We start from the raw sequence: 12,156 nt of genomic DNA on the forward strand, positions 1-12,156 counted from the left end.
ATCCTTTGAAAGAGCTGTTGTCTTTCTCGGAGTAGCTGGACTGGAACAGATGTCAAACTCTGAGGTCATCTGTGTGTTTGCATCCCATTTACTGGTATAATTATCGATCCAGTCTTTGGAAAAGTATTTTCTCCTACAAAACAGCTCTTTCACATCATAGAAAGCATTACCCTCTCTTGTCAGTAGGTCCGTCATGACTAAACTTAATCAGGAAATTGGCAAAGGTTGCTACATTCACTCCTTGACCCTTAATACTACAAGTTCAGGAAGTCTGTGACCTTATCACAGTTTTGCCATTTATATACTGAATTCCTTGAAAAGCTCTTAAAACCCAGCAGGAAAATGAATGCAATGAAAGAACATATGTTTATACCTAACAAATTAAGCATTGTTTATCCTATATCTCTAGTTACCTACATACGACTGCATCTACATGCGCTATACTTTGGCCATTGGTGGCCTGCTTCCTGATGGATCTGCTGTCAAGGGATTAGGCTCAAAGCTCTGTTTACAGATACACTCTCAGCACCAACATGTCAAATCCCAGTCCCATGCTAGGATTTACTTTTAGTTGGCTCTAAGAGTCAAACGTCCTGCTGTTTTCTGCCAAAGCACCCAGGAACCTTGAAAATGACGGGATGAAGTTGGCCAAGGCTAACTCTAAGCAACACCCCAGCACTTGACAGACATGTGGAAGCAGCAAAGCCACTATCAGGCTCCCTGAGGACGACAGCTCTGACAAGGCTCTTCTTCTTTTGATCACACTGGATTTTATATGACTTTGAGTCTTTTCAATAAGCTGTTTGCCTTAAATGGAAGCCGGGGTTTGATTTCGTCAAGAAAGTATGGGAATAGGCAGCTCCTTTGCGCCAAGATCTGATCAAATCTTTACCATAAGGTATGTCAGATTTTGAGGAAGTGACTTTCTCGGTGATTGCCTGAATCTGTAGTGGTAATTTAGGCTGTTAGTCAGGGTATCGGCAGGTATGCATTGGTTTCCTATATATTTATTTTGAGTTGAGCTTTTGACAGAAGGGGTATCCCATCAGAAGAAATACTTTGTCTTAAGTATTGTCAGGTATTTCCTGCTTATCTCTTGACCACTTGATGAATAACTGCCACAGAATAAACATCATTCAGCAAAGTAATGATAAGTTGCATGTTAGGCAGAGGTATAGTATATATATTCAAACAATGGATCACATGAGACATGTTGCACTGTGCTAAAGAGAGGAAATAAAAGGCTGATTTCAAACATTTAGGAAAATAATTAATCAAATTAAAGAAAAAGTTTAAATTGGTTTTATGATTGATGGACTACATTTATTGTGCTTTTGAAGCAAATAAAGCCTGTGTTCAATTGTCATATTTTTGATTATTTGTAAGTTATAGGCTTGTTAGAGTAGTTTACCAATCAACAGCATGACTTTCTAATCTTAAAACCACATGAAAATACTCTGACACTGCTCCTTTCCTTTGCACTTTTTTGCCGTTTAATGTTTTGTTGGTTTTTAAATATGAATAGTTTGACAAAGGATTTCATATATAGTCTGAACATTGTCTTTGATGGTCTGTCGAGCAGTTTGATCAGCTGTTTCTCCGTGCTCTTATCGCAGAGTGTGCTTGGCACCGAGGCAGAACCTCCCGCGGATCATCCTCAAAGGAATCTTCCAGGGGGTTAAAGTGGTTCGTGGACCTGACTGGGATTGGGGCAACCAAGACGGTGAGTGGTGTTTGTGGGGGGAAAAATGTTCTTAACCACCAGCTCTGTCATGCTAACTCAGCAGGCCCCCCTACCTTCTCGAGCATGGAGCTGTATCCCTCTTCAAAGTGTTTTCTCTGTCCACAGCCTATAATAATATCCCAAACTCTCGTCTCATTAACCCGCACCATGTCCTGTTACTTTGTGTCTGTGTGCATTTATATTGCCTGTGACTCATCTGAGTCTGCTCCACAGATGTGCCTATCTTTGAGTGTCCTTGTCTCCGTAACATTTATCTTTGTTTTTCTTTTTCCTGTGTAGTGGCATAAACTGAGATGTGTTGAGAAAGTAGAGAATCGAGATTGCGCATTTCTGGCTTTTATGAATGTCTGCAGTCTATACTGTTGCCATTTTGAGACAACCTGTTTGGTCTGATGTTTGAAATAGTTTGAATATTAAAGCACTCTTCCACAGAAGTGAGCTAAATTCCAGCTTTTGTATGTTCCCTTTAGGGTAAGAAGGAATGCTACTACAGTATGTCTTTATCTTTCCCCGGTTAGGTTCCTATTTGTCTCTGAGAATAGCAACGCTTTTCTTTTTCTCGCCGAGAGCGAATGAGTCAAAATGTCCTTTTGGTGTCTTTGAAATCATCGCCCTGGGGTTTGGTTAAGTCACTTATCAGGCTTAAATGGTGTGTGCGCTCTGAGCATGCTCAGAAACCCCCGGCATGTAGTCTTATGGGTCACTGGTTTAGCTGGTGTGGTGGTGAGGAACTTTAATGGAGGACTTAAATGGCTTAAAAGCGTTTTCTTGCATCGTAACACCTGATGTTAAAATGTTTAGGTTGATTCCTTAATTTTTACTTGAAGCTCTCAAAAATTGGAATTGAGTGACACTTGTCAGCTTATGTCTCTACAGGGGAACTGTTTCTCCCACACCCCTGTCTTTTTTCTCATATGTCTACATTGAGCTTGTGTCATTTCATACTGAATGATTTCATGTTTTCTCTCCTGATCCAAACACATTAACTTGCCTCTTTGTCTCCACATCTAATCATTTTTCCTTCTTTAAAGAGCCGATGTTTTTTCACTGCCTTAATCTCCGCTCTTCTCCCACTAAGGATGAATTATTGTTTCTTGACTATTTGTCTGTGTATGTGCATTTATGTGCGTGTAGGCGGGGAGGGTAAGGTTGGGAAGGTAGTGGACATTCGCGGCTGGGACACGGAGTCTGGTCGCAGTGTGGCCAGCGTCACCTGGTCTAATGGCACCACCAATGTTTACCGAATGGGCCACAAAGGAAAGGTGGACCTCAAATACGTGTCTGACGTTCAAGGAGGCTTCTATTACAAAGAACACCTACCGAGGCTCGGTAAGACAACACATTCAAGTTTCAAAGTACCTTTCAAATAATTAATTCCTCAGGATAATTAGGAGTATATTGGACATATATTTGCATTCATGAACATCTGATTCTTGTGTGAAATATCATTTCTAACTAGGTCTTTACCTAACAGTTATAACATTTACATTTAACCTATCAAAAAAAGATTGATGCCTAATTTTTAGCCGGTATATTTTTACAGTGGCAGATAAAGATTACGATATACACTAATATGATAGTATTTTACTATTTATAGAATTAAGTTCCAATGTCGGTTGCGCAGGACCATTTCTGTCTTGTGTGGTCCAAACCTTTGGACCACACAGGATTGTGGTAAAGTACAAAAGTCAACATTTATTGAAAAGCTGGATAGAATCATCTTCAATAAACACAACATGATTTTATCCCACTTGGAATATTATTTTTAAATCCATATTTGTTGCTGTTTAGCCTTACCAAAATGTTTTCACTCACCTTTTTTTTTTACTTCAAATTTCTAGGGTCATGCATCATAAAAAAAGCTAACAGACAATGGTGAACCTTAATTGACAAAAATGTGTTTAGTCCATCCCTACTTCCAACTAATAAGTTCAGTTAAGCTCCCCATTTCCTGTTCAACCCTAACATAATTCCTCTACACTCTACGTATTGGTAATCAAAAACATTATAAGTTTGCCCTTTTTTATTGTAATGTTTGTGTTATTTTGGCATTACATTACAACAATGTAAATATGAGTGAATGAACACAATCATAGATATCATACCTTTTATACCTAAACTTTTGTTAATAGCGGCTTTGTGAAACCCTCGTAACTTTTTTAAATGACGCCTGTCCATCCAGGAGAGCACGCAGAGCTGCAGCGCCAGGAGAGCGCTGACTGCCACTCCTTCCAGCAGGGCGACAAGGTCAAATGTCTCCTTGAGATGGAGATCCTACGACAGATGCAGGAGGGCCACGGAGGGTGGAACCCCAAAATGGCAGAGGTATTAAAGTATTCCCTATTGCCAGAAAGAGAAATCACACAAACATTCTAACAATTGAGAGCTTAACATAGCTCCCTGAGGAGTTCCTCAATAATGAAAAGTACAACATGAACTTCCCCTGTTTTTTCCAACATGCTTCAATGAACTCTTAGTACTACACCAAATAAATTCTACAAATATTCCCTCAAACTGTCACAACACACGTGCCTCTCAAGCCTGGCATACATCATTTTTATATAAGTGTCTCAGATGGATGTTACCGTGCAATAGAGTGAAAGGACAGCGCGTCCAACTTTCAAATCACAGCTGCTAAAGGGGAAAATTAAGGTCACGGTCGTGCACAGAGAGACCGTGGGTGAAACGGCCTATTTGTGTTGCAGTACATTTGCCGGATCGGGACTGTTCACAGAATCACTGACAGAGGCGATGTCAGAGTCCAGTACAGCAACAACATCCGCTGGACTTTCCATCCTGGGGCCCTCACCAAGGTATAGTTACAGATATGAGGATCTCACGTGGTTCAGAACTTCAGTTTAATTTGCGATTATCTGGATTATAAATATGTTTTCAGCTGATTTTAGTAGTTTGGTAACAATTTGTCCGTCTTTCTCTCCACTAGGTGAACACTTTTGGAGTTGGCGAACTAGTAAAAGTATTGGAGGACATCGACAGTGTGAAGAGACTACAGGCTGGCCATGGAGAGTGGACAGACAGCATGGCTCCTGTATGCTCATTTAGCCTCATTTTAGATGCTAGCCTGATAGCACTAACTCCGCATGGTGTTTCAGCATTAGTTATAAAGGCTGAATTCATGCTGTACTGGGGAAGAGGTGTGGACTTGAGGCACATCACTGTGACAACAGTGTGACTGAATCTTTGACTAAGGTCATGATGACTTTATAGCTGACTATCTGAAAATAAAAACGTTTCACTTAATTTAGATTTTCATTCAGCGGGGGTATTAGTGCCACTGTAGGTAAAAGAATAGGAAAGATAACAGCAGGAGAGGGGACATTTTTGTTGTTGTATGTAATACATTTGAGGAAAGAAAAATGTACAAGAAATTAGTAATGTCATAAGAGTCAAAATCTAAAAATAGCGGAAGAATTTTGTTGACCTTAAATGACCCTTATGTGTTGTTCTTTCACTCAGATGACTCATGCCCTAATTTGGACGTAAGTCTTTTGACTTGGAATGGCCCCTCAATGATTCATTATTATTTACTATATTTGTGTCATATTCCAACTGCTACTAGGAGATAGACACTTTACCTTAAAAGCATTAACACTTAATAAAATTTGATAGGGTACATAATAACTTGTTAAGGACATGAAATACTTTTTTAAAACATTTTTATTCTTGACCTGGCACTTTGGTCTTGCATGTCTGGATGTGCAACTGGACTTTCACACTAAGCTGAACACTTGCAATAAAATGACTTTGTCCCACCTCAATATTCTGATATGTTCACGTTACCCCTTGTCTGTGTGCATGATGCTAAAGTAAAACCTTCTTAACTGCTTCTGAAAGTGGGTTTACATCGGGAAGTAAAATTTGGAGATGCTTCCTCAAATTCCTTCTGGTTATTTGTCAACTTTCTCCCTTGTTATCTACTCTTATGCTTTTAATTTGTCACCCACCCATACCACATCCAACTTATTCACTGTTTCTGTCCCTAGGTGCTCGGCCAGGCCGGAAAGGTGTTGAAAGTATATGCGGATGGTGACCTTCGGGTGGCATTCGGAGCCCAGACGTGGACTTTCAACCCAGCGTGCCTCACGGCCCAGTCCGTGGAGGTGGACGCCAACCTCATGACGGCCGAGAACCCCAACGAATCTGGAAGTAAGGCGTCTGCCGGGACGAGGGGGCCCATCTCTAAACACTCCAGCTCCGGCTTTTCCTTCTGCGTGCATTTTCTCATTCTGCCCTGCCCTCATTCCAGCTGCATGCTTTCACATTCAAGCTGTGGTCACAGTCAAAGCCTTTCCCTGTCTGTCTTTTTTTCAGTGGTGTGTGTACGGGCTGTCATTTCTTTAAGTCTTCTTCTCTATTGCATGTCATGATACTGCATGTTGACAGCGAGAGACTTTGGCAGCACGTCATGACTAAATCAGCTCTGTGCATGTGTTCACCTCAGCGTGTGTGTGTGTGTGTGTGTGTGTGTGTGGTCAGATACGGGGCATTTTGACTCATTCCTGTGGTTTTGAATTGAGCTCATCTAACCCGTGTGTCTGCTATTTTAGCCCTCTGGAAGACGTTTCAACACCTTTCTTATCATGCCGTTTACTTTGGACTGATAGAACACTATTAATCCTTTTGTCTCCCTTGTTTATCCTCCTTTCATTACCTCTCCCCCCCTCCCTCCACCTGCCTATGTCTGTGCAGGTACAGTCATCTCGGTGTTGGAAAAGCTGCTCTCACAGTCCACAGAGCAGGACAACCCCAGCCGGCTGGTTATCGAGGCAGCGCACGGCAGTGCCAACAAAGTGCGGGAGTTGGTTCAGAAGTATCCCGACAAGGTTAGTGCACCCCTACTTCTCTTTGCTGCAGTCCACTGCCAATTCCAAGAGCTCTTTCTGCCGGGACACCAAGACTGGGGGCAGGGAATTTAAGGGCCAGTGTGACATAACAGCTCTCGTAACAGACAACTCTAATTTCTCTTTAAAGAGTTGACTCTGGCTATAATGCAACAACACTTCTTGCTATAATGAATATAAAACTGTTATTTATCAAACATGGTTAAGACTATATGTTGCTATTTTAGATCGTTGTAATGACGCTGAAGAATCTGCAAATTATTTTGTAATTTACTCATTTAATCTACAGAGAGAAATGTGAGTTATCATATGGATATTCAAATATGGGCTTTGACAAGTAATAACCATGTATTTTTGTCAAGGCTGACATTATTTGTAGTTATTTCATTGGCTCGTTTGTTAAAGACTGTAGGATTGATGATTAAAGAACTGAGGTCACTATGACGATTTAGGGATGCTACTACATGAAAAGGTAAAAATGATGTATTGTCGGTTTGTCAGCCCTGTTAAAAAAAAAAGGCTTAGTATGAGATAGTCACTTAAATAACCAAAAATTGACAAAAAAAAAAATGTTTCTTTAATAATTTCAGAGAAAATGAAGATCACATTAAAGCCACTTCAATGTTGCACTATTACACTATTATTTAACTGAGAAATTACTTTGCTTTCTGTGTGTTTACATTGTTATACAACACAAATTATAATTGCCTTTAGATACGACTTATTTAATGATAAGTATAATGTTTAAGAATATATTTCTTCTTGGTCATGCCGGCACTCCTTATTGAGATCATCTATCGAGTGTATGAACAACGTGGCTGTTGCTCGTGCTCTGATTATTTTATAGCCAGTTTATGTTCACCTCTTATGGTCCGAGCCGTCATCGGCTCTCATGAATCTTCCTCCACCTTTGTGTTGCCGTCAGGTCGATATAAAGAACCAGGGCAAGACTGCACTGCAGGTGGCTTCTCACCAAGGCCACATGGAGGTGGTGAAGGCCCTGCTGCAGGCCAACAGCTCCATCGAGGTTAAGGACGAAGATGGAGACACAGCATTGCACTACACCGCCTTCGGGTAAGGACACACACACACACGCACTTTTCTTCCACACGTTTGAATTTGTACATAGGTAACGCACAAATTGCAACTCTTCTCATGTGTCTTAAGGAAGACTTGCAGACTGACAGATTAACAGTAGAGCTGTCTGTGTCTTTTCTCGTAATGTGATAATCCATTCACAGAAGGGACAGCATTATAGTGTTGCCTAATCAGTCAGCTGTGTCTTATCCTCTCTTCACCTTACCAGATACTCGTGAAGTCAGCATTTTCAAAATCTCTTCAGGAATTAACACTTGCAGGTCTTAACATTACTGTCACATAGTATGCAACCCTTAGGCTTTGTCTTTCAGAATATGCATTTGAGATTTCATATACTGGTTTTAATTTTATTAGAGTAGAGTTTGGAAATATTGAATCAGTGATGATTTAATCTGCGTCTTTTCCTATTTATTCCTCATCTCCGTTTAGTAACCAAGCAGATATCACCCGGCTGCTGTTGAGCAAGGGGGCAAATGTCAACCTCCTGAACAACTCCATGTGCACGGCACTTCACATAGCTGTCAACAAGGGCTTCACGGACGTGGTGCGAGTGCTGACCGAACACTCTGCTGACGTCAATCTCCAGGTGAGAGGACCTGACATGCTTCAGATAGGGCTTTGATTTACATTTTTCATCATACTGAACAAACCCTAGTGAAAATGTATGTGTTTATGTCTAATTTTTCCACTCCTTGCATATTATTTATCTACATTAATTGGCATTGGATGATTCTGTGTCATAAAAAGTGAAAAACCAGCATTTTCAAGGAACAATAACACATCAAGGCACATTAATACATCATCTACTGTATGTTTAAAGGAAACATGTATACTGTATAACCTTTTTGTCCCAAAGTTTCCTTTCAATTGATTTTCATTATCTAAGTTAACAGCTCCTATGGAACCTTATCTTTCTTCTCTCTTTTGACTGGTCAGAGGGGATGGACTGATGCCTTAGCAAATAGCCACCAGTAGCCAATAGTTGACTGTTGAGTGAGATACTCTGGCAGCGTCATTCATTCGCTTTACACGCTACAATTTGCCGTTCAGAGTAGTCGTAACAGACACATACGAACATGTATGGTGTTTGACTGTGACCCTGCTTAATTCAAACCCTTTAATATTCACTCAAGCAATATAGTGTCTTAGTAGGGCATTTTCCAGACGGTCAAACATGCCTGCAACCAGGCCCCAAATTCACTAACAGCTTCTTTTTTCTGCTTGAGTAGTGTGTCTGCTCATCTAAAAACATGGAGTGACAGCCTACAGTTTTTTTATGTGTGCTCTACATAATTAGAATTAACTGAAGCATCTGTTACACTCGTAATTATCGAGATTTGAGGATTAAAACAAATTAAAGTGAGCAAAAACCATGTCATGTTGTAATATTGACACTTTGTATTTTAGAGATTATAGATGTGTAAGTTGCAGTTCACTGTGATTTATATTTTAACACAGGTTTAACTCATTTAAAATGATGCTAACAAATAGGTCCAAATATCTCGTACTGCCTTAATGTGCAACAGTCTTTCTTACTAGGCCACTAAAAACCCAACTGTTTCTCCCCCAATCAGGATTCATATGGGGACACACCGCTTCACGACGCAATCGCTAAAGATTTCCGCAATATCATCGAGATCCTGGTCTTGGTGCCCAACATCGACTTTACACAGCAGAACCATCGAGGCTTCAATCTGCTGCACCACGCTGCCCTCAAAGGAAACAAACTGTGAGTAGAGCCTATGTCCAATGGCCTGTGTTTTTGAGCCCAGAAGTTGTAGTACCACCATTTGGCCACTACAATATGTTGCATCAACGTCCACGGAGTTCCTGGGGGCTTGTGACCCAAGCGCAAAATATATAATAGGAAGTGTTAACCCAAACATAGTGTTAAAAAAGATGTGTCACATTTTTATGAAAAGTCGGTTATTTACCCAGGCACTTACCTTATCAGGAGATGCTCTTGGGGTCATTATCTAGCAGGCTCAGTGCATTTATGGTACTTTCGTAATTACTCCAACCGTCAGACTTGGTGGTTGTTCCTTGGCATTGTGTTTCAAGCACAATGCCAAGGAACAACATGATATTGGAAGTACTTGTATATATGGTTAATAATGGCTAATTAAATGTATTGTTCTCTTTCCTGTACATCTTTAGCTTAACAATTGAATTACCGCCCAAGAAATATTTTGAAGAAGCCTTTTCACTCTTCTAATGAGCAATAGTGAATTGTATTACGCATGTTTAACAAAACCTGCCTTTGGCGCCTTTTCAAAATTGAACCCCCCCCCTTTGGTCCATAAAGCATTTACCCCATTAAACACATAAAGAGATGTTTGTTTAAACTGTTAACAGGACACTTCAATCTCCAAACAAGGTCAACAGTGGGCTTCTTTAAGATTCAAGAAGAAAAAAATCTAGTCCAGAGTGATGTCAGTTTTTCTCAAAGTCTTGGTGGTTTGAATGCACATTGGATGTGGAAAAGGTTGGTAATGGGCATGTGTGAGCGCGAAATATCTCCTGTGTGTTCAAATGAGGACTTAAAGGTCAACTCTCAACAAATATCCATTACAGATAGAGAGCTCATCTCGCAACACAGCCCTGCTGCTGTCAGCAGACTGGCTGCCAAAATAAGGGAATGAAATGCACAAAACATTTAGTCTTGCACCCAGGTTCCCTGCTCATGGACTTGTCCTTCCAGACCACATTTAGCGCAGGTATTTTCAATGCAGGAACATTACAAATAAAAAAGGTAAAACTCAATGATCTATTTATTTTTCAGAGGAAACACCTACTTGTCGAAGCTTTTCGTGACTTGGTGGCAGGTTGTGTGTTGAAGCAGTTTTGGTGAGGGAGAAGGAAAAAAATGCTTCTATTGGCTAGCGCTCAAACACATTGTATGTAATAGGCTAAGGGGCGGGTCATCTGTTAGTGGTTAAACAATCACAACAGAGCCGGGTAGCTAACCAATCAGAGCAGACTGGGCTCTGGTTTCAGACAGAGGGTGAAAAGAGGTGCTGCAGCACAGGCAGGATGAGAAAAATAAAGAGCTTTTTGAACATTAAAGCAGATGTGCTACTTAAAGATTGTCTACACTGTGCACTGACCTGCATTGATTTTATAATAATATGTAATTATTTTTGTATTCAGCATTATCGGTTCTTTACAGAAAAATGCTTTGAAAACGACCTTAAAAAACCTTTACGCCTTTTTTTTCGAAAGAGGATCTTACCGGAGTTATTTCCACTGCAGCAGTCAAGGTCTTGAAACCAATCAGGATAAGGAAGGTCATTCTGCTAAAATTATGAAAATATCAGCTTTTGGCAAGAAATGAAAAGAGTAAGTCTCCTCACACCTGAGCGACTATTTAGAGATGATATTTTTCTCAGTGCACAAAGTCCGCCTGACCGTGATGAGGTTCCTGCTTCTTTGCTCCAGGGTATTTATGACCTCATGTGAACTTTCTTTCCAAAATTATAACAAAGCCATGTAATGGAAAATTGTCCTCTGCTCTTTTTAAAGAGGTGCCATGAAGGAAAAGGAAGCCGGAATGAAAATAACACTCACGCATCACCATAAACCCTCTCCCTGAAGCAAAGCCACTACATTTAGGGTTTCAATTAGGGATTTTCAAAATGTGTTTTATGTAATTTTCAGGCTGTGAGAAGATTACTATAGCTTGCTCCTGAGGTCATTCGCCTGCGGACTTCTACTTTTTCCACCCTGTAAGATACTAAACCAGTGAATAATGACCATGAGTCAATCCATTTTTACTGTAAAGGAAAGCTTAATTCTGCCTGCCAAACCTCTCCTAGCAATGACCCAGTTTTGCTCAATTGTACACAACTTGAAAAAGGTCCTTCGACAAACTAAGCTTTTTTACTTAAGTCAAAGTAGCAATACTCGATTGTAAAAGAACTCAGTTCCAAATAAAGGTCCTGCCTTCAAAATCTTACTTACATAAAAGTACAAAAATATCAGCATCAAAATATACCTAAAGTGCCAAAAGGACTTGTAATGCTTACGGCCCATTTCAGAATCATATATATTAAATATAATAATAATGATCAGTGGTTGAAGATGAATTCAGATCCTTTACTTAAGTTAAAGTAGCAATACATCAATGCAATACCTACATTCTCACGTAATACACTAATTCTGCAGAAAAATAGCCTCAATATGTAATATATTATTAAATATATGACATTATCTGATTATTAATGTGGTTGCATTCATGTTACTGTTGTAGACAAGCAACATTTTGTTACAGAAATTATGGATGTTATGAACTTTCCGTAATGTATTGTATAGTTGTACTTTTGTGTACCATAAACAGTTAGTCCACGTGTTTATTTAAAAAATGTTTTGACACCTTAATCTGAAAAGTCTGTAAAGCTTAATAAATAATACAGTAATTATTAAGTGTAGTGGAGTAAAACTACATTATTTATT

General features: G+C 39.8%; 1 protein-coding gene across 1 annotated transcript in view; it reads left to right on the top strand.

Annotated features, from left to right (window-relative positions):
• The window catches only part of mib2 (MIB E3 ubiquitin protein ligase 2), a 35,584-nt gene that overhangs the window by 11,632 nt on the left and 11,796 nt on the right, over positions 1-12,156 (top strand). Inside the window, 10 exon segments of the mRNA XM_063882785.1 lie at positions 1,617-1,723; positions 2,879-3,073; positions 3,927-4,069; positions 4,450-4,557; positions 4,689-4,793; positions 5,749-5,911; positions 6,455-6,588; positions 7,532-7,680; positions 8,134-8,290; positions 9,279-9,433. Coding sequence (XP_063738855.1) covers positions 1,617-1,723; positions 2,879-3,073; positions 3,927-4,069; positions 4,450-4,557; positions 4,689-4,793; positions 5,749-5,911; positions 6,455-6,588; positions 7,532-7,680; positions 8,134-8,290; positions 9,279-9,433 — 1,416 coding nt within the window.

The sequence above is a fragment of the Eleginops maclovinus genome, chromosome 1, assembly GCF_036324505.1.
Source record: "Eleginops maclovinus isolate JMC-PN-2008 ecotype Puerto Natales chromosome 1, JC_Emac_rtc_rv5, whole genome shotgun sequence".
NCBI classification, from domain to species: Eukaryota; Metazoa; Chordata; class Actinopteri; order Perciformes; family Eleginopidae; genus Eleginops; species Eleginops maclovinus.